This window comes from Phyllobates terribilis, unplaced genomic scaffold, assembly GCF_046119375.1.
Source record: "Phyllobates terribilis strain yellow unplaced genomic scaffold, ASM4611937v1 Scaffold_11__3_contigs__length_659146591, whole genome shotgun sequence".
NCBI classification, from domain to species: domain Eukaryota; kingdom Metazoa; phylum Chordata; class Amphibia; order Anura; family Dendrobatidae; genus Phyllobates; species Phyllobates terribilis.
In genome coordinates, this window is record NW_027362771.1 from 323970062 (window position 1) to 323991908 (window position 21847).

The 21847-nt window shown below is 44.2% G+C and overlaps 1 protein-coding gene across 1 annotated transcript in view; it reads right to left on the reverse strand.

Moving 5' to 3' along the window:
- Positions 1–1139: 1139 nt before the first annotated feature.
- The window catches only part of MAPK8IP2 (mitogen-activated protein kinase 8 interacting protein 2), a 113222-nt gene continuing 92514 nt past the window's right edge, over positions 1140–21847 (reverse strand). The window contains exons 9-12 of the mRNA XM_073652626.1: positions 15355–15465; positions 7007–7077; positions 4469–4567; positions 1140–1402 (exon numbers count right to left, since the gene is read on the reverse strand). Of these exons, the coding sequence (XP_073508727.1) occupies positions 1330–1402; positions 4469–4567; positions 7007–7077; positions 15355–15465 (354 nt within the window). The 3' untranslated portion in view covers positions 1140–1329. The remainder of the gene's footprint in view (positions 1403–4468; positions 4568–7006; positions 7078–15354; positions 15466–21847) is intronic.

Here is a 21847-nt window from a genome sequence, read left to right on the forward strand (position 1 = left end):
GGTAAAGGAGTAATGAGCAGCTCATCTCACACTAGGGGTGATTGTGAAATGAACGGCAGATCGTCTATGGTACTCTCAGAGTGATTGCTGATGTGACAACTAGAACCTCACCCCTACCAGCATTTACACAAAATGTCAATCACAACTGTATTATCTCAGTGGATACTGTAACAGGAAACATTGCTTTAAAACCTTTATTATATCTACCAGCAACATAGAAAGTACAGATTCAGACAAGTCTCAGCAATAAATTTAACGAAGGCCTTACATTTTGCTGCCTCCCATTTTCTGTTGCTGGAGTGAGCAGTTTTAACCTGCCACATTAAAAAGTTACCAGCTGGTACTATGTAAGATGGACAATGGTGGTATCCAGGTCACTGCTATGAGAAAATATAAGTGAACAAAGAACTACAGGTCACCGGAAGCAAAAGGACTACTACAGTCGTAGGCAAAACCGTAGCAAAAACTGTACATCACTGAAATGCAGAAAGAGTATTTGACACGGGAGCTGCAGGCTTGTCAGATCATATATGAATAAAAGGGACAGGCCTGCTCATAATCAGAGCGACTGAGAGGGCCACCGGTAAAGAAGAGATCATCTACAGCAGGGTTCCCCAACTCCAGTCCTCAAGGCCCACCAACAGGTCATGTTTTCAGGATTTCCTTAGTATTGCACAGGTGATGTAACTATTGCCTGTGCTGATGATGGAATTATCACCTGTGCAATACTAAGGAAATCCTGAAAACATGACCTGTTGGTGGGCCTTGAGGACTGGAGTTGGGGAACCCTGATCTACAGGAACGTGCTAGGCAGATACTAATATCAGAAAATCAGCTGATCCTTAAGATAAAATGTGCAGCAGGAAACATGGTTAACTGGAATCATTTGCATGTGTTGTGCACTGCAGTCTACCATATGAGGTGCTACGGTGAAATATTCTGCAGGATAACAGTTAACCCAACATGCTCTGCAGTCAGAAGCAAGGAAGGGGTTACTCCAAAATGCTCTACAAACAGGAGCGGGGATTAATTCAAGGTGCTCTAAAGACAGATGAAGGAAAGGGGTTGAATTCAGGAGATAGAGAGAAGGCCTAAAGGAGAGTAACTGCTGTCTGCTTGTAGGAAAGGGTTAATGTATAATCTGTATGAGAGAAATTATATTACTCCTACTAAAGATTTGTGGTGGGGGATGGCAGGGTTCATGCAGGCGCACTGCTTCTTGTGTCCTGGCTGAATGATGGTGACATTAAATTTGTATATATATTTATATTCCCAGAGCCCCCTCCCCCCACCCCACCAATTCCCATTTTAATATCTACAACCCCCAAGTTACTCCAAGTAAATGTCTTCTGTGGGACAACTGAATTCCACGTGTTCCTGATAGAATTCCTGGAAAGCCCGTCTAGAAAGAAAAGAAGAGAGCAAGGTAAAGTCATCAGATTATGCACTGCTCAAGCTATGATATACTATACGAAAAGGCTCTCACATCCAGCTACCTTCCACCCCACACCTGAGGATGTAAAGACATTAAGGCCCCGTTTCATTAAGACAAGAGTTTCGCATGACAGTCTTGATGAGGGCACTGCAGGAATAATTAATTCATCAAAAGGTGCACACCACTTAATGAATTAAGAGCATGTTATCAGTAGCATGAGCCTTCATGTTCCTTGCCAGAAATGTTACTCCAGTTGAGGACTAGAGTAACATTTCTGGAATAAAGAATGCCGCCATTTTTAATGAATTTGTCGGTGCGGGCGTTTCCACACCGTTCTGGCTCCTCCCTAGTTCTGCCTAATTTGGCAGAGCTGCGTGAAACTGACATGAAAACGCCAAAAGGTGCCAAATTTTTTAAAAACTTCATGTTGATAATAAACTCTGCGGCATTTGAAAGTGTTATACCCCAGAATTCTGGAGTAAAAACCGTGATGTATCGGGGTTTAAATGTCATATTTGTGGCGTGTGGTTCCACCATGAAAGACATTCCCTTAAGGGTTTAGTTTGGTGGTTTTGAAAAACAGCAAGACAACAAGGAAATTCATCCTTATTCTCGGATAGCAGTCAGACACATTAATATCCCTCCTTTCTGCATCTAGTGGCCAACTCTGCATTGAAAACCACAGATGCATCCATTAGCGCATAGCACTGATACAACATAATAAGGATTAGCTCGCCCCAAGTTTCTATAGGGCCGTGCTTACATGCATTGCACTAATCAAAGCCAACAAGTCCTAAACATCTACAGTCATGGTCGAAAGTGTTGGTACCCTTGAAATTGTTCCAGAAAATAAAATATTTCTCCCAGAAAATTATTGCAATTACACTTTGTTATACAAGTGTTTATTTCCTCTGTGTATATTGAAACAACACAAAAAATACAGAAAAAAGGTAAATTGGACATAATTTCACACAAAACATCAAAATGGGCAGGACAAAATTGTTGGCACCCTCAACTTAATATTTGATTTCACATCCTTTGGAATAAATAACTGCAATCAATCACTTCCTATAACCATCAACAAGCTTCTTAAGTCTATCATCTGGAATTTTTGACCACTCTTCTTTTGAAAACTACTCCAGGTCTCTCATGTTTGAAGGGTGCCTTCTCACAACAGCAATTTTAAGATCTCTCCACAGGTGTTCAATTGTATTTAGATCCAGACTCATTGCTGTCCACCTCAGAACTCTCCAGCGCTTTGTTTCCATTATTTATGAGTGCTTCTTGAACTATGTTTGGGGTCATTGTCCTGCTGGAAGACCCATGACCTAGGACGCAAATCCAGCTGACACTGGACACTACATTGCGACCGAAAATCCGTTGGTAATCTTCAGATTTCATGATGCCTTGCACCCAGTGCCAGAGGCAGCAAAACAACCCCAAAGCAAATTTTTAATCTCCACCATATTTGACTGCAGGTACGGTGTTCTTTTCTTTCTAGGCTTCATTCCGTTTTCAGTAAACCAATAGAATGATGTGCTTTACCAAAAAGCTCTGTCTTGGTCTCATCTGTCCACAAGACGCTTTCCCAGAAGAATTTTTGCTTACTCATGTACATTTTGGCAAACTGCAGTCTAGCTTTTTTATGTCTCTGTGTCAGCAGTGGGGTTCTCCTGCCATAGTGTTTAATTTCATTTAAATGGTCGACAGATAGTTCACACTGACACTGATGCACCCTGAGCCTGCAGGACTGCTTGAATTTCTTTGGAACTTGATTGGGGCTGCTTATCCACTATCCGGACTATTCTGCGTTACAACCTTTTATCAACATATCTCTGCCATCTACATCCATGGAAATTAGTGCCAGGGCCATGGGTTATAAACTTCTTGATTATGTTGTGCACCGTGGACAAAGGAACATCAAAATCTCTGAAGATGGACTTGTAAGCTTGAGATTGTTGATATTTTTCAACAACTTTGGTTCTCAAGTCCTCAGACAGTTCTCACACAAACACACAAGGCAAAGATTTAGTCAACTTCTCTTTTTATCTAGTTTCAGGTGTGTTTTTCATATTGCCCACACCTGTTACTTGCCACAGGTGAGTTTGAATGAGCATCACATGCTTGAAACATAGTTGTTTACCCACAATTTTGGAAAGGTGCCAACAATTTTGCCTGGCCCATTTTTGGGGTTCTGTGTAAAATTATGTCCAATTTTCTTTTTTTCTCTCTTTTTTGTGTTGTTCCAATAAACACAAAGGAAATAAACATGTGTATAACAAACCATGTGTAATTGCAATAATTTTCTGGGAGAAATACTTCATTTTCTGGAACAATTTCAAGGGTGCCAACACTTTCGGCTATGACTGTATATGCAAATTAGAGTCTATTGCTATGTCTGAATTTGCTACATAAAATTAATGGAGGGACTAGATTTTGTGTAATGGGGAATATGCATATTGGTATCAAAATTATAATCTGAGCAGAGAGGATAAACTATTCATACTTATTAATACTTTCTGCCAGTGGCTTAATTTTTTTATTCTGCTTCTGTAGGTTTTATGTTTCATGCCCAATGTTTTTATTTATTTGGTTAATTGTATTTGTCCTGCCTAGGGCTGTGGACTCGTAGAGTCAAAGTTGGTAGAAATAGAAAGAACTAATATCTGTAATTAATGTTGTATATTTATTTAATGTATTACCTTTTGTTTGAATTTAGAAATGTTAATATTATAAAAATATTTTATGTTCTATTAATTAAAGCTCCTAATTATGAAAAAAAAACAGTGATGACTAGGGTGTTTGAGTGGTGATTGCAAATCAGTTATCACTTCCCCTGTGTTCTGCTGTCCCTTATACTGGGAATTTTTATGCTTCTTTAAGGCTCTTATCTAAAAATGTCTATGATTAGCATTTGTTATTTCTAATTATTGGCTGTTTATAAAGTACAAAAATAGAGGAGACAGAGCAGGAATTTTGATTTCCGACTCCACCTCTCTGGTCTAGTATAAGAATCTACAAAATCAGACTCACCCCACACACTCAGCCACGCGCCGCATTGAGTCTTGGGAAACGAAGACATGGCAAGCAAATCGATTCAAAACGGGGTGTTTCGTAATGAAGCCAAAATAACTATAAGAACAAGTGAAATATACAAAGTTAGAAAAGTCACAAAAGGGAAAAGAAACAATTTATTCTCCAAAAAAGAGAAAAAATGAAAAATTGTGTAAAGGAAACATAAAATAAATGTAACACTTAATGGAATGGATGCGTGCTATCCAGTTGTGAGACAGACAAGAAGGCAGATGAAAGTATACAGCGTTCAGCAAGTCCTGACAGCCACAGTGTCAGTCACATTACTGCTGGCTGTCAGTCACTGGGGGTGGTCATCAGACCAATCACAGGATGGGCCTGCTGGCACAGGATACACTATTTGATTCCCTATATGACTTGTATCAGTTATTGTATTCCATTTTTTGTTTAACCCTTAGATGTCCTTCTATATTTGACCCAAGTACTGTTTGTGACTGATGTCATGGACTTGAACTCAGGTGTCCCCTAACTTGTCTATTGGTTCTGACTTTGTCATTATTCTCCTCTCTCAGGTTCTGACCCATCTAGCAAGTTTACTTCATTCAACTCTCCTAGCCAGCAGCTATTCTATGGAAGCAAACCAGGGTACCCTACAAAAAATGGACGTGCTAAGCCAAGTGTTCATGGACACCTATTTGAGTTGATAGGTTACTAACACGTGTCTATCTTGATGCTGCTGCTAATCTGTGCTGCTAGGGAGAGACTCTTAACAGAATCAGACTCCTTTATCCTCTGGCAGCTGATAAAGTATCATCTTAGTTCTCCTAAAAAGCAGTTTTCTCTGCCATACTATGACAGAGGTTCAGCTCCTTATCCTTAGAAATAGGGCAGAAAGCTATTTCTATGGCTTGTTCAGCAGTGAGCTGGGGATCACTATGCATAATGCAAAAAGTGACTGAGTATGCTAGAACTCTGCTTATTAGGTAAAAGCACTGTGACAGTCACTGGTGATATATGTGAGGGGAACTAGGTTTCACTGCAGCTGTTAGCTTCAGTGAACTGAACCTAGAAGTTTTCTCCAGCATGTTAGGTGCTGAAGAGGTTATCAGCCATCTTGGGATGTTTTTTTGTGAGTAGGTGTGAGATGGGCGGGACTGAGTGTGGCTGAAGAAGGTAAATCTGCAGCAGTGAGTTTCTTTTTCTCTGGTGTTGTTTGGAGAAGGAAGTCTCCAGACTGTGCATGTGGAAGTCAGAGAGTTCCACAAAAGAACTTTCGTGAAACGTTGTTGTGCTACCCGGAGTGGGCGAAGCCCCGCTCACTTATGAACTGTGCTATACTTTATTTTTTTTTTTATTTGTCGTTATGCTGAAAGCTGTTTTTTTTCTGGTTTATGCTGTATCCTAATAAACCCGCAGGAGTTTAACCCAAGAAGTGTTCCTGTCAAGGTAAAATACATATATTATAGAAAATCAATTAGTTTCTTTTAATAGATTACCTAATCAATGTGAATTAACATAGAGATGATGGAATAATCTATGTGTATGTATGTATGCAAATGTGTATATGCACATGGATTATGTTAATAGTTAATCCATGTGCATGTGTTTCTGTTCTTATTGTAGGCATGAACAACTAAATGATTTCCTGGGAATGACGTATGCATGTGCATGGCTGATAACAGAGAGATTCATGTCAAGTAGGCAAAGATGGTGCTGAGACGACTTCACCCCTCCCATCAGAATTCCTAAGGCGTTACTGAGGCCAAGAGATACATGGATGAGCAAATTGCAGTGTGCCAAGTTATCAGAAAGAGCAATGCATTTTACTAATCCCACCTAGGAGTAGAATAGTATATAACCCCATGTCTACGTAATAAAGTATGCCATTTTGCGTGGTTCAGTCTCTGAGTGAAGTTTTTCGACCAGATTAGCAAATTTGGATGATTGGCTTCTTTGCACGCACTCGGACATCTTTAATTTGGAGGAGCGCAGTTACCTGGTGTATCTTAAATTGGTGAAACCTCCACATTCCCGTGTCTACCTCTGTGAGAGCTAAGTGAGTGAATCTACCGCAGCACACACTGCAAGGCATATTGAACACCTGGAGGCGCCATACTATGTAAGTAAATGTCATAATATTAATTTTGAAATAGCATGCAAAAGGCAAATGTTTATATTACGGTCATGATATTCAATGCTGTGAAAACCTCTTTAAAGTAGCATAAGAACTTAGAATAAGAATAATCTCTTGACTAATGGTCCTTGTAATATGAGGCTGTCATGCCTTCAGATATCCAACAGTCAGCTGAACCTACATATTAGTATATAGAGCCGTTTCTATATAACATCTGCATTTTTGTTGCTGCTCATTGCCAATACAAGGTTTAATAAAAGTTTAGTGAAGGAGAAACTTCCTGGATTCATACTGATCCACTTTCATTTGTCTTTGTACACAATTTAGAAAGCAGACTGTAAGCGCTGATGCCAACTTAGATATTTTGCCCACTGCCACAGGACAGGTATCAGACCACTTCTTACCAGCTGTTGCGTGGATGACAACCACAGAAGGAAATATTTTTCATTTGGAAAAAGTGACTGCAACGTTCATCCTACAAACCAATGAAGAAGAAGGCAATGAGAACTACAGTGTGAATAGGATGTTAAAAAATAGAAAAAGGACCAGCTCATCCACACTCCCAGGCGTCCGGAGGCACGGAACCCAAGGGACCACTTGCAATAGTAGAAGGAGAAAAAACGTTCCAGCTTCCATAAAGTGCAAAATATTTATTGATACAAAAAGACGTTTTTTCTCCTTCGACTGAATAGGATGTTATCCATACTTATGTACAATATAGTCTGATGTACTTTCCGCTGCAAAGAAACGTATGATATGCAGTATACGTGTATTTACAATGGATCCCTATGGTAGACGGACACCCAGCATCCATCCTGACTGTGAACACTGACGGCCGCACACCTCCTGAGTGTTAGCCCTCAACACTGTGCACAAATATAGAGTGGACCAAGCCTTAACTGGTAATCTGTCAGTGAACTCTTTCTAACTCTTAAATATCAGCTGAGAAAAGTTCAGGAAAAGACAGATAAGAGTTGCAAACTCCTTGACAGAACAACTTGACTGATGGATTCTCGGATAGCTCAATAGACAGTGCAACATAGAGACTATAGAAGCCCAAAGTATACGTATTCAAGTAATAAAATGCCCACATAGGTGTTCATAGCCTTTAACCCCTTAAAGGACTGGGCGATTTTTTTTTTTTTGCTTTTGTTTTTTCCTCTCCTTTTTCCAAGAGCCATAAATTTTTTATATTACCACCCACATAGCTGCTTGAGGGCTTGTTTTTGTGGGACGAGTTGTATTTATGAATGACACCATTCATATTACCAGAAATGCACTGGAAAATAAGAAAAAAAATCTGAAGGTGAAATTAAGAAGAAAAAAAGTGCTATTCCACATTTGTTTTTGGGGTTTTATTTTTATGCAGTTCATTGTGCAGTAAAAAAAGAAGCACTGGAAATATGAAATTCCAGGTCAAAATGTTGGGAAGAAAAAAAAATCAGAAATTCGTAAAAAAAAAAAAAAAAATTTGCTTGTGCTGCCATTTTCCAAGACCCGTAACCTTTTCATTTTGTATTTGATGGAGCTGTGTGAGGGCTTGTTTTTTTGCAGGGCGACCTGATGTTTTTATTGATACTATGTTGGGGTGGATACAACATTTACCATATTTTTCGGACTACAAGACGCACCGGACCATAAGACGCACCTAGGTTTTAGAGGAGGAAAATAGAAAAGAAAGATTTAAGTAAAAAAATGTGGTCACGATGCACTGTTAAGGGGGAGGGGGTCTGCTACTGACACTGGTATAGGGGTAATGTCCCCCAATTCTGTTAATATCCCCCATACTGGTATATATGGCCCCCTCATCCTGTTATACGTGGCCCTCATCCCCATCCTGGTATGCATGGCACCCCTCATCCCCATCTTGGCATGCATGGCACCCCTCATCCCCATCCTGGTATGCATGGCACCCCAATCCCCCATCCTGGTATGCATGGCACCCCTCATCCCTGTCCTGGTATGCATGGCACTCCTCATCCCCATCCTGGTATTCATGGCACTCCTCATCCCCATCCTGGTATGCATGGCACCCCTCCATCCTGGTATGCATGGCACCCCTCATTCTGGTATGCATGGCATCCCTCATCCTGGTATGCATGGCACCCCTCCATTCTGGTATGCATGACACCCCTCATCCTGGTATGCATGGCACCCCTCATCCTGGTATGCATGGCACCCCTCATCCTGGTATGCATGGCACCCCTCCATCCTAGTATGCATGGCACCCCTCCATCCTGGTATGCATGGCACCCTTCCATCCTGGTATGCATGGCACCCCTCATCCTGGTATGCATGGCACCCCTCCATCCTGGTATGCATGGCACCCCCTCATCCTGGTATGCATGGCACCCCTCCATTCTGGTATGCATGACAACCCACATCCTGGTATGCATGGCACCCCTCATCCTGGTATGCATGGCACCCCTCCATCCTAGTATGCATGGCACCCCTCCATCCTGGTATGCATGGCACCCCTCCATCCTGGTATGCATGGCACCCCTCATCCTAGTATGCATGGCACCCCTCCATCCTGGTATGCATGGCACCCTTCCATCCTGGGATGCATGGCACCCTTCCATCCTGGTATGCATGGCACCCCCTCATCCTGGTATGCATGGCACCCCTCCATCCTGGTATGCATGGCACCCCTCATCCCCATCCTGGTATGCATGGCACTCCTCATCCCCATCCCCATCCTGGTATGCATGGCACCCCTCATTCTGGTATACATGGAACCCCTCATCCTGGTACGCATGGCACCCCTCCATTCTGGTATGCATGACACCCCTCATCCTGGTATGCATGACACCCCTCATCCTGGTATGCATGGCACCCCTCATCCTGTTATGCATAGCACCCCTCCATCCTGGTATGCATGGCACCCCTCCATCCTGATATGCATGGCACCCTTCCATCCTGGTATGCATGGCACCCCTCCATCCTGGTATGCATGGCACCCCTCATCCCCATCCTGGTATGCATGGCACTCCTCATCCCCATCCTGGTATGCATGGCACCACTCATTCTGGTATGCATGGAACCCCTCATCCTGGTATGCATGGCACCCCTCCATTCTGGTATGCATGACACCCCTCCATTCTGGTATGCATGGAACCCTCATCCTGGTATGCATGGCACCCCTCATCCTGTTATGAATGGCACCCCTCCATCCTGGTATGCATGGCACCCCTCCATCCTGGTATGCATGGCACCCTTCCATCCTGGTATGCATGGCACCCCTCCATCCTGGTATGCATGGCACCCTTCCAACCTGGTATGCATGGCACCCCTCATCCTGGTATGTATGGCACCCCTCCATCCTAGTATGCATGGCACCCCTCATCCTGGTATGCATGGCACCCCTCCATCCTGGTATGCATGGCACACCTCATCCTGGTATGCATGGCACCCCTCCATCCTAGTATGCATGGCACCCCTCCATCCTGGTATGCATGGCACCCTTCCATCCTGGGATGCATGGCACCCTTCCATCCTGGTATGCATGGCACCCCCTCATCCTGGTATGCATGGCACCCCTCCATCCTGGTATGCATGGCACCCCTCATCCCCATCCTGGTATGCATGGCACTCCTCATCCCCATCCCCATCCTGGTATGCATGGCACCCCTCATTCTGGTATACATGGAACCCCTCATCCTGGTACGCATGGCACCCCTCCATTCTGGTATGCATGACACCCCTCATCCTGGTATGCATGACACCCCTCATCCTGGTATGCATGGCACCCCTCATCCTGTTATGCATAGCACCCCTCCATCCTGGTATGCATGGCACCCCTCCATCCTGATATGCATGGCACCCTTCCATCCTGGTATGCATGGCACCCCTCCATCCTGGTATGCATGGCACCCCTCATCCCCATCCTGGTATGCATGGCACTCCTCATCCCCATCCTGGTATGCATGGCACCACTCATTCTGGTATGCATGGAACCCCTCATCCTGGTATGCATGGCACCCCTCCATTCTGGTATGCATGACACCCCTCCATTCTGGTATGCATGGAACCCTCATCCTGGTATGCATGGCACCCCTCATCCTGTTATGAATGGCACCCCTCCATCCTGGTATGCATGGCACCCCTCCATCCTGGTATGCATGGCACCCTTCCATCCTGGTATGCATGGCACCCCTCCATCCTGGTATGCATGGCACCCTTCCAACCTGGTATGCATGGCACCCCTCATCCTGGTATGTATGGCACCCCTCCATCCTAGTATGCATGGCACCCCTCATCCTGGTATGCATGGCACCCCTCCATCCTGGTATGCATGGCACACCTCATCCTGGTATGCATGGCACCCCTCCATCCTAGTATGCATGGCACCCCTCATCCTGGTATGCATGGCACCCCTCCATCCTGGTATGCATGGTACCCCTCATCCCCTCCATTCTGGTATGCATGACACCCCTCCATTCTGGTATGCATGGAACCCTTATCCTGGTATGCATGGCACCCCTCATCCTGGTATGCATGGCTCCCCTCATCCTGGTATGCATGGTACCTCTCATCCCCTCCATTCTGGTATGCATGACACCCCTCCATTCTGGTATGCATGGAACCCTTATCCTGGTATGCATGGCACCCCTCATCCTGGTATGCATGGCTCCCCTCATCCTGGTATGCATGGCTCCCCTCATCCTGGTATGCATGGCATCCCACATCCTTATCCCAGTATGCATGGCACCCTTCATCCTTATCCTGGTATGCATGGCATCCCTCATCCTGGTATGCATGCCATCCCTCATCCTTATCCTGGTATGCATGGCACCCCTCATCCTTATCCTGGTATGTATGGCACCCCTCATCCTTATCCTGGTATGTATGGCACCCCTCATCCTTATCCTGGAATGCATGGCACCCCTCATCCTTATCCTGGTATGCATGGCAGCCCTCATCCTTATCCTGGCATGCATGGCACAGCAATCCCCATCCTGGTATGCATGGCACGTCCCCATCCCCAGCACGCTGCACATAAAAAAAAAAAATAAACACATCTACTCACCTTTCTTCCCTGTGCTCCAGCGCTGCGTCCTGCTCTGCTGCCAGCACTGATCTCACCATGTGAGCTGCGCAAGATGTCACTCCCATGCGCCCTCACAAGGTGATATCAGTTGCGGGAATAGTCACTGGTCCCCACGCCGGGACTGTGTGCGTGGGGAGCAGTGACTTCATTCTCCTTAATAGCTAGCACACAGTGAAGCTGCAGCGCGGCTCCTGCTGCTGCCGGGCGTTCGTGTGTGCCCGCTATTAAAGAGCATGAATATTCACCCCTCTCCACTCCCATGGGCGTGGAGAGGGGTGAATATTCATGCCCTTTAATAGCGGGCACACGCGATCGCATGGCAGCAGCGGGAGCCGCAACTGTGTGCCGGCTATTAAGGACAATGAATATTCACTGCTCCCCACGCTTATGAGCAGTGAATATTAATTTTCTTTAGCAGCGGAGACAGTGTAAGCTGCAGCAGGCGGCTGCTGCCTCCTGTACCCCGCTCCTCCGCCACCACCACTCCCCCGACACAGTGTATGTATGTATGAGATTATATATATATATATATATATATATATATATACATATATATACAAACCAGAGAAACCTGACCAGCGCCTCCTAATGTGAACTGGTGCCAGCTGCTGTAACTATAAAATATATCAAAAGAATGCAGCAGCACTCCATATGGCCAAGATACGTCTTAACAATGAAAATAATGAAAATATCTAAACTGTTTTGCTCAGCAACAAGTACTTACAAAAAACAAAGGTTTTTAGTGCATAAATTGGCCAATTCATGTGTGCCCATCAACCACGGCATGGACTGCTGCTGCATTCTTTTGATACATTTTATAGTTACAGCAGCTGGCACCAGTTAACATTAGGAGGTGCCGGTCAGGTTTCTCTGGTTTGTATTACTATAAGGGGGTGTAACTGCCTCTTGCCTGATTCTTCACTCCTCCCATTAACCAGCAGGTGTTTTATAAACAGCTCTGCTTGCCCTTTAAATGTAGGTGTTTTTAGCCCAGTAGAAGACATGTTTGTCCGTTTAGTTGTAGGCTTGTAGCCCAAAAGTGACATGTAAGGCAGAGTAGTTACCCATCAGGGGGAGGTTACCTTGCCATGGTTGATGGGCACACATGAATTGGCCAATTTATGCGCTAAAAACCTTTGTTTTTTGTAAATAATTGTTGCTGAGCAAAACAGTTTAGATCTAATATTTTCATTGTTAAGACGTATCTTGGCCATATGGAGTGCTGCTGCATTCTTTTGATATATATACAGTACAGACCAAAAGTTTGGACACACCTCATTTAAAGATTTTTCCGTATTCATGACTACCTCTTGAAGCTCATCAAGAGAATGCCAAGAGTATGCAAAGCAGTCATCAAATCAAAAGGTGGCTACTTTGAAGAACCTAGAATATAAGACATATTTTGAGTTGTTTCACACTTTTTTGTTAACTATATAATTCCACGTGTTAATTCATAGTTTTGATGCCTTCAGTGTGAATGTACAATTTTCATAGTCATGAAAATACAGAAAAATCTTTAAATGAGGTGTGTCCAAACTTTTGGTCTGTACTGAATATATCACACCCCCACCTCCTACATTCGGACTATAAGACGCACCGCCCACACTTTCCTCAAAAATTTTGGAGGAAAAAAGTGTGTCTAATAGTCCGAAAAACACAGTAGATCACTTCTTATTGCATTTTTTGAGGAGTTGTTGCGACAAAAAAACACAGTTCTGGCGTTTTTTTTTTCTCTTTATTATGTTTATTGATTGGGTTAATTAATTTTATATTTTGATAGATCGGACTATTTTGGGTGCAGCAATACCACTTTTTTTTTTTTTTTTCAAGATCTTTGATTTAAATGGGGGAAAATGGGTGATTTGAATTTTTATATGTTTTTAATACCTTTTTTTTTCACTTTTTACTGTATATGTTAGTCTCCTTATGGGACTTGAACCTATGATCATCTGATCACTTGTACCATATACAGCATTACCACAGTACTGCTGTATAGAGCACAAGTCACGGTCTCCTATGAATACCAGCCAGAACCTGGGATTCACAGAAGTGTCGTCATGACAGGCAAGGGAGTCTTCAGCAGACCCCTGGCCATCATGGCAACCCATTGGCACCCCACGATCACATCATATGGGTCCAATGAGCGGTTAAAACAGCGCCCCCTGGAAAGATCGCAGAAAATGCCGCTGTAAGAGAATGATAGCAGCATTTAACACTGTAACAGCCGCGGGCAGAGCTCTGCTCCACTTGTGGCTGTTAGAGGCAGATGATGCCTGAATGATACAGGGAATGGATTGGGCTCAGCTCCTCAGATCTCTCCATTTATTCTCTGCCGACGAGCACCAAACATGTACGGCAATGGTCGTTAAGGGGTTGAGCACACTGCTATGACTTTAGGCATCAATAGATCTCTTGGCCACTGTTCAAATTATAACACTTAGTCGTAGATTGATTGCATTCTTTGTGAGTACACGTGGAAAGAGTGCACAAGTCCTTTACATTAAATAGCAAAATCCATATTCATTTTTTTTGCTTCTGTTATTTTATTTGTAGATGCACGCATAAGGAAAACCAGTATACTTGTGAATTGCAATACACAAAATAGGCAAAAACTGAACACAATGCCTGTGATGATAAATTCATATTTCTCAATATACAGTACTGTGCAGGAAAGTGCAATGTCTGGCGAGAGGTAGATGGTGGTCCAACAAAAAGCTAAGGAAACGGGCCACTAATGTATATACTATTAGTCCTTAGGCCGCTGCTCTAGTTTCAGCCTCTACATCTTCTACCTTTTCAAATGACCTTCACAATTTTATTTCCGTCAGTAAAATGGTTTTATTTTTTTCGCTTTCTTGGTGTCACAGATGATAGATGAGACAATGCTATATAACCATATTGTTAAAAAGTAGCCTTGGTAATTTTCCAGCCACCACTTCATGTCACTGTATGAAAGTGCATCACTGGGGACTGAAAGATGGTGTGGAAGAGCAGTGCTATTACAGTAACCTGCTGTATATCCGCACTGAGAATTCTAAACCGTCCAATATATCTCTAACAAGGCATTTTATTATAATACCTAGAATGACTGATGATGACACTGGGCTCACAGGACATTGCAAATCTTCAACCTGGACAGATAATAACATAGCAGTATATAGGAGCATATACAACATTTTACAGGTATCATCTGGGGTATAAAAATGAAAATCTGGAGAAGAGAACTTTTCCTAATATTAATAAGTAGTATAATATAATCAAATGAAAACATTAATAATTAATAAACGCTCCGGGTTTTGAGTTTCTGGTAGCAGGAAGGGCTTGAATATGTGATCTGAAGAACAAGGTGACGTCAAAGGTTACCCCAAAAGCATCAGACTTGGGAGAATGGGAAATTTTGAAGTCATCAACAGTCATTGTGAAGCCTGATGGGATATTTCAGGGTAGTGGAAAGATAAGGAATTCAGTTTTCACCATGTTCAGTGTAAGAAAGAAAGAGGAGAAGAAGACAGAAATAGCTAATAGGTGTGATGGCATTCTGCCTTTGACCATGCCTTTTAATAGATTTAATGCATTTTGGGTGGGCCATGCTCCAGTCTACGCCAAGTCACACGCACAGTAAATATGACTGTTCACAAGTTGATGTCATTCTTTATGTCATCTTTAAAGACTAACACTTGCAGTTTCTTTCTTTTGTCTTACCTCGGGTCTGTCGTTTCCTCTCAGAATGAGCTTGACACCGCGCAAGGAAATTTCCAGCTCACAGCTCGCAGGCGGCCGCAGGTGCACGGTCAGCTTCCTTGCAGTTGCAATCTAGTGGTGGTATAAAATCCAATAATAACTAAGAACTGTAGAGAACTGTACTGAGACAAATAACCTGCAATGACTGGTATCAGGATGTGGATCTACACAATTATACATCATATAAGGATTCTTTCATTTTGCTGAGCATGTCATCAGAAGCAACATGGAAATCAGATACCACCGGATACTATAGGTAGTCCTTTACACTGCAATAAGTAATATTGAGACTGTGGCACTTTCTCATTACATGCCCTTTTAACGGGAATCCGTCATGTCCAGAAAAACTATTTATCTACAAATATGACGAGAAACTACTGGTAAATAGTGTTTAAATCCTGCATAGCCAGCTTACTAGAGCAACGACTACACAAAATGAAGTTTTAATCACTCTGCAGCGGTCACTTCCAGTCATCAAGACTATGCGATGGGCTGATAAAGTCACCACTCACTACACCATAAGAGCAGCAGTTATCACTACCCAACATTTTTATTGACAGCCTGCTATGCACACATACCCTGCACATACACGTTGCAGAGCAGGCTATCAATCAGTGCTTAGAAGTGATTAAGAGCACTCGCTGTATAGTGAGCAGTGACTGTAATACCTCCCTGCACCACCCCAATGACTGCAAGAGAACGACTGTGGGGACAATATAATTTCATTTTTAGGTTTGTCACATTGGGAGACACTGAAACATGGGATAGTCTGTGGTTACCTGGATGCTAACACTATTATTGCAATTGAATAAAATTGGCTCCTCCCCAGAAGACTATACCTTTATGAAGACATTGTTTTACCTTCCTTTTGTCCGGCACCATCTCATCCTATTGAGAACGCTATGCACAGGTTGTAAATTGTTACAGCTGTAAGGTACTATTTATCGGCCACTGCCCCATTCATACATTCTGATTCCTTGTTTATTATACCAGAGGGCCCTCGTAGGGGTCAGGTTGCTTCTAAAGCAACCACTGCCTGCTGGATCAAGACGGCTATTATCCATGCCTATAGGGCTAAGGCCTGGGTGGCCCCATTTAGGATTAGGGCGCACTCTACGCGAGCAGTGGGAGCTTCGTGGTTGGTTCGTCATCAGGCATCGGCTTTACAACTCTGTAAAGCAGCTACTTGGGCATCGGTGTATACATTTTCTACGTTTACAGGGTCCACACTTTTGCCTCAGCAGTTGCAAGTCTTGATAGGAAGATACTGCAGGCGACAGTAGCCCAAACGTCCACTTGAGATACGGCGAAAGACTAAGTGGTAACAGTATGATATTTAATTTTTTCCACCCTAGGAACAGCTTTAGGACGTCCCATTGTTCAGTATTCCCCAATGAGACGAACGAGAAAAGTATATTTTTGGTACTCACCGTAAAATCTGTTTCTCGTAGTTTTCATTGGGGGACACAGCTCCCTCCCTTGGTTGCTTGGTTGGGCAAGCAGTTGTGTTTCTCTTTGCCTTAATTCCTTTCTTTTTTCCTCCTACTGCTTTCTCACAAAACTTAAGAAGCCTGACTCCAACAGGCGAGGTATAGCCAGTTGTGGAGGAGCCAATTTTATTTAAATGCAATAATAATGTCAGCGTCCAGGTGGCAGCAGACTATCCCATTGTTCTGTGTCCAGAAAACAGATTTTACTGGGAGTACTAAAAATCTACTTTTTCTCACTGTAGCATATGGTCCAGGAAGCCATCTAAACAGGATTTAAATAATATTTACCTGCAGATTACCATTAAATCTGCACGTAGATAGCATTTCTGGAACAGACAGGTCCCCATTAAAGAGGACCAGTAAAGAGGACCTTTCACCAGTTTTAACAAGATAAAGAAGCTGCAGAGCTGAATAAAATGTTTTTATTTCTCATCTTTGCGGAAATATTAGCCTGTAAAGTCTAAACAAGAAGGTTTTAGCAGAGATTTGTCTGTAGGGGGATGTTACTTTTTCCTGCATGAAGTTGACAAATCATAAGTAAGAGGCATTAAACCATAGGAGATGACCAAAACCGTCTTTCTCTGTGTGAGACATGTAATGATAACACCCAACCTGCTCTCCTCACGGATCTCACTGCTGACATCTTCTGGAATTACAAGCGTTGAACAGGGGAAAAGCAGAGCTGTGTGTTATTACTAACACCTCTGCAGCTGCATCTGTTATTTCACAGCCATCTCTACTACCCCTCCCCACATACTGACAGTGCATTGAGAGCTCCAGATGTAAAGGTTTGACGTTCTTGTAACAACACACATCTCTACTCTACTCCCCCTCAACACTGGCGTACCGCCAATGGCGGTAGGCCACGCAACTGCTAAGGGGCCCGTGAGCCGGGGGAGAGGCGCGGTGTCAGCGCCTGCACCGTGCACCCCCTGCATCGGGCCCCTGCAACGGGACCCCCTCCGCATTCAACTGCAGGGCCAGCGTCAGCACCCACCCAGCGTACCCGGGCAAGTGCAGGGGCCCTGGCCCATCAGGGGGACGTCCTCGCCTTCGGGGCCCGGGCCGCTCCCTCAGCATCTCCGCAGGACCGCCGGCGCTGCTGCTTGATTGCCGGTATTTCACCAGACATGGCCGCGCGCAGTGCGGCTGTGTCTGGTAGTAATGACACGGCATGGGCGACACTGCGCCTTTAAATATGCTTGTGTGTCACCCCTGCTGCCTCATTACTAGCAGACACAGCCGCACAGCGCGCTGCCATGTCTGAAGTGCCGACAATCGAGCAGCGCCGGCGGTCATGCGGAGATGCTGGGGGAGAGGCCCAGGCCCTGACGGCGAGTGGGCCCCCATGATAGCCCAGGGCCATGTCTGTGATGGCCATCTGACACGCCGGCGGCCCTGCACAGCCACACGAGGAGCTGGATGAGACACAGGCTGGTGGCAGGTGAGTGAGACTTGTGAGGGAAGTTGGGACCATAGGGGCACCAAATATACAGATATACTAAATAATCAAATATAGAGACAATGTTATACAAAATTATACAAAATTTTTATTGTTCCAAAAACATTCAACACCATGATAAAAAACATGATTAAAAAACATATCTGCGGACTGGTATTAAGCATTTTTTTTGGGGGGGTGGTAATACCTGCCTGTTTCCGCAACCGATGCGTTCCACTGTGGAAATCATTACTGTCACTGGCTCTTTCCGGGTTCCGCCCCTTTGGGTGCGTCAGTTCCGGATGTCCCAATGGCGACGCGCATCGCGCGTGCTCTATCCTGATCATTCTGCTATTGCGTTCCACTGCGGAACGCACCGCTCTTGTTGGTGTCTCCGGATCCCACCCCTTTGGATGCCTCATTTCCGGGTGTTTTCCTGGTGACGCGCATTGCGCTGACATGCGCAGTGTGAGTAATTTATCCCTGTTCAAGCTGCTTCTGGCCTTCCTTGACAGCGGTGCGTTCCATTCTGAACCGCACGCTACTCTCCTCGTGGTAGACATTGTTAATGCTAATAAATTGCAGCTTGTATTCATTAGTCCTGGGTGGGCCTGTAAAACTGTGGATGCTGGATTACTACCTGGAGTTCACCTTCTATCATTATTGACAGTGCAGATCTTTGAGGACATTCACTTTACATAATCCAGTTCGCTCTTTCTCTTTTTGACTTACCTCTGCTGACTAATTGGGACATGTGACTTTTTTTGTATATATATTTCCTGTCTGTGACACTAACTTCATACCCCTGATGAAGCCATAATCACTCGGCGTAACGCGTAGGTTATTTATATCCTTCCTTTTTCTCTGTGCAGCTTTATTCTTGACACTTTCCTAATCCCTATATTATCATAGTATATGAGGTCTTTCTCTGTTGATACAATTTGTATGATATTGGATTTAGATTGAGTTTAGCTTTATATATTCTTATCATGATACTTTACTAATAATCCCATCTAAACCATCTTATTCCTATTTGAGGGACACTGGAATAGTGTACTGTATTAATTGAATTGCATTGTTTCTGCACATAATTTATTATATATTATATAGGATTGATATGTCTATTTTTCTTTTCTTTGGAGGGATTTTCCTGTCTTTACTCTTTTCTGTGTCTTTGTCGGATATGTTTTTTAATCATGTTTTTTATCATGGTGTTGAATGTTTTTGGAACAATAAAAATTTTGTATAATTTTGTATAACATTGTCTCTATATTTGATTATTTAGTATATTTGTATATTTGGTGCCCCTATGGTCCCAACTTCCCTCACAGTTCTCCCCTGCAATGTTCTCGGACATTGGCACATATATACAGTTAGAATTAATGTGGTGCTAGGTCTACTCTGTTTTTCTAGGTGAGTGAGACTTGTCGCCAGCTTCCCCAATCCCCATATTAAAAATAATTCTAATGTGACTGTGTGTGTGCATGCGCATGTCTGCGTACTGTGTGTTCGCGTGCGTGCGCGCTTCTGCGTACTGAATGTTTACTGATAATACTGGAGGACTGGGGCTGCATTTCACCTTACGGAGGGGGGGAACTGCATTTTACCCTATGGTGGGGGCCGAATTTTTACCCTATGATGGAAGCTGAATTTTACCCTATGGGGGGCTGCATTATACCGTGTACAGGACCGTGGGGATTGTATTATACTGCGTGGAAGACCATGGGAGTGTCTTATACTGTGCAGAGGACCATGGTGAGTGTATTATACTGTGTGGAGGACCATGGCGGGTATCTTATACTGTGTGGAGGACCATGGTGAGCGCATTATACTGTGTGGAGGACCATGGCGAGTGCATTATACTGTGTGGAGGACCATGGCGAGTGTCTTATATTGTGTGGAGGACCATGGCGAGTGTCTTATACTGTGTGGAGGACCATGGCGAGTATCTTATACTGTGTGGAGGACCATGGCGAGTATCTTATACTGTGTGGAGGACCATGGCGAGTGTCTTATACTGTGTGGAGGACCATGGTGAGTGTCTTATACTTTGTGAAGGACCATAGCGAGTGTATTATACTGTGTGGAGGACCATGGCGAGTATCTTATACTGTGTGGAGGACCATGGTGAGTGTCTTATACTGTGTGGAGGACCATGGCGAGTGCATTATACAGTGTGGAGGACCATGGAGAGCATCTTATACTGTGTGGAGGACCATGGCGAGTGTCTTATACTGTGTGGAGGATCATGGCGAGTACATTATACTGTGTGGAGGACCATGGCGAGTGTCTTATATTGTGTGGAGGACCATTGCGAGTGTCTTATACTGTGTGGAGGACCATGGCGAGTATCTTATACTGTGTGGAGGACCATGGCGAGTGTCTTATACTGTGTGGAGGACCATGGGGAATGTCTTATACTGTGTGGAGGACCATGGCGAGTACATTATACAGTGTGGAGGACCATGGCGAGCATCTTATACTGTGTGGAGGACCATGGCGAGTGTATTAAACTGTGTGGAGGACCATGGCGAGTAAATTATACTGTGGAGAACCATGGCGAGTGTCTTATATTGTGTGGAGGACCATTGCGAGTGTCTTATCCTGTGTGGAGGACCATGGCGAGTAAATTATACTGTGGAGAACCATGGCGAGTGTCTTATATTGTGTGGAGGACCATTGTGAGTGTCTTATACTGTGTGGAGGACCATGGCGAGTATCTTATACTGTGTGGAGGACCATGGCGAGTGTCTTATCCTGTGTGGAGGACCATGGCGAGTGCATTATACTGTGTGGAGGACCATGGCGAGTGCATTATACTGTGTGGAGGACCATGGCGAGTGTCTTATACTGTGTGGAGGACCATGGTGAGTGTCTTATACTTTGTGAAGGACCATAGCGAGTGTATTATACTGTGTGGAGGACCATGGCGAGTATCTTATACTGTGTGGAGGACCATGGTGAGTGTCTTATACTGTGTGGAGGACCATGGCGAGTGCATTATACAGTGTGGAGGACCATGGAGAGCATCTTATACTGTGTGGAGGACCATGGCGAGTGTCTTATACTGTGTGGAGGATCATGGCGAGTACATTATACTGTGTGGAGGACCATGGCGAGTGTCTTATATTGTGTGGAGGACCATGGCGAGTATCTTATACTGTGTGGAGGACCATGGCGAGTGTCTTATACTGTGTGGAGGACCATGGGGAATGTCTTATACTGTGTGGAGGACCATGGCGAGTACATTATACAGTGTGGAGGACCATGGCGAGCATCTTATACTGTGTGGAGGACCATGGCGAGTGTATTATACTGTGTGGAGGACCATGGCGAGTAAATTATACTGTGGAGAACCATGGCGAGTGTCTTATATTGTGTGGAGGACCATTGTGAGTGTCTTATACTGTGTGGAGGACCATGGCGAGTATCTTATACTGTGTGGAGGACCCTGGCGAGTGTCTTATCCTGTGTGGAGGACCATGGCGAGTGCATTATACTGTGTGGAGGACCATGGCGAGTG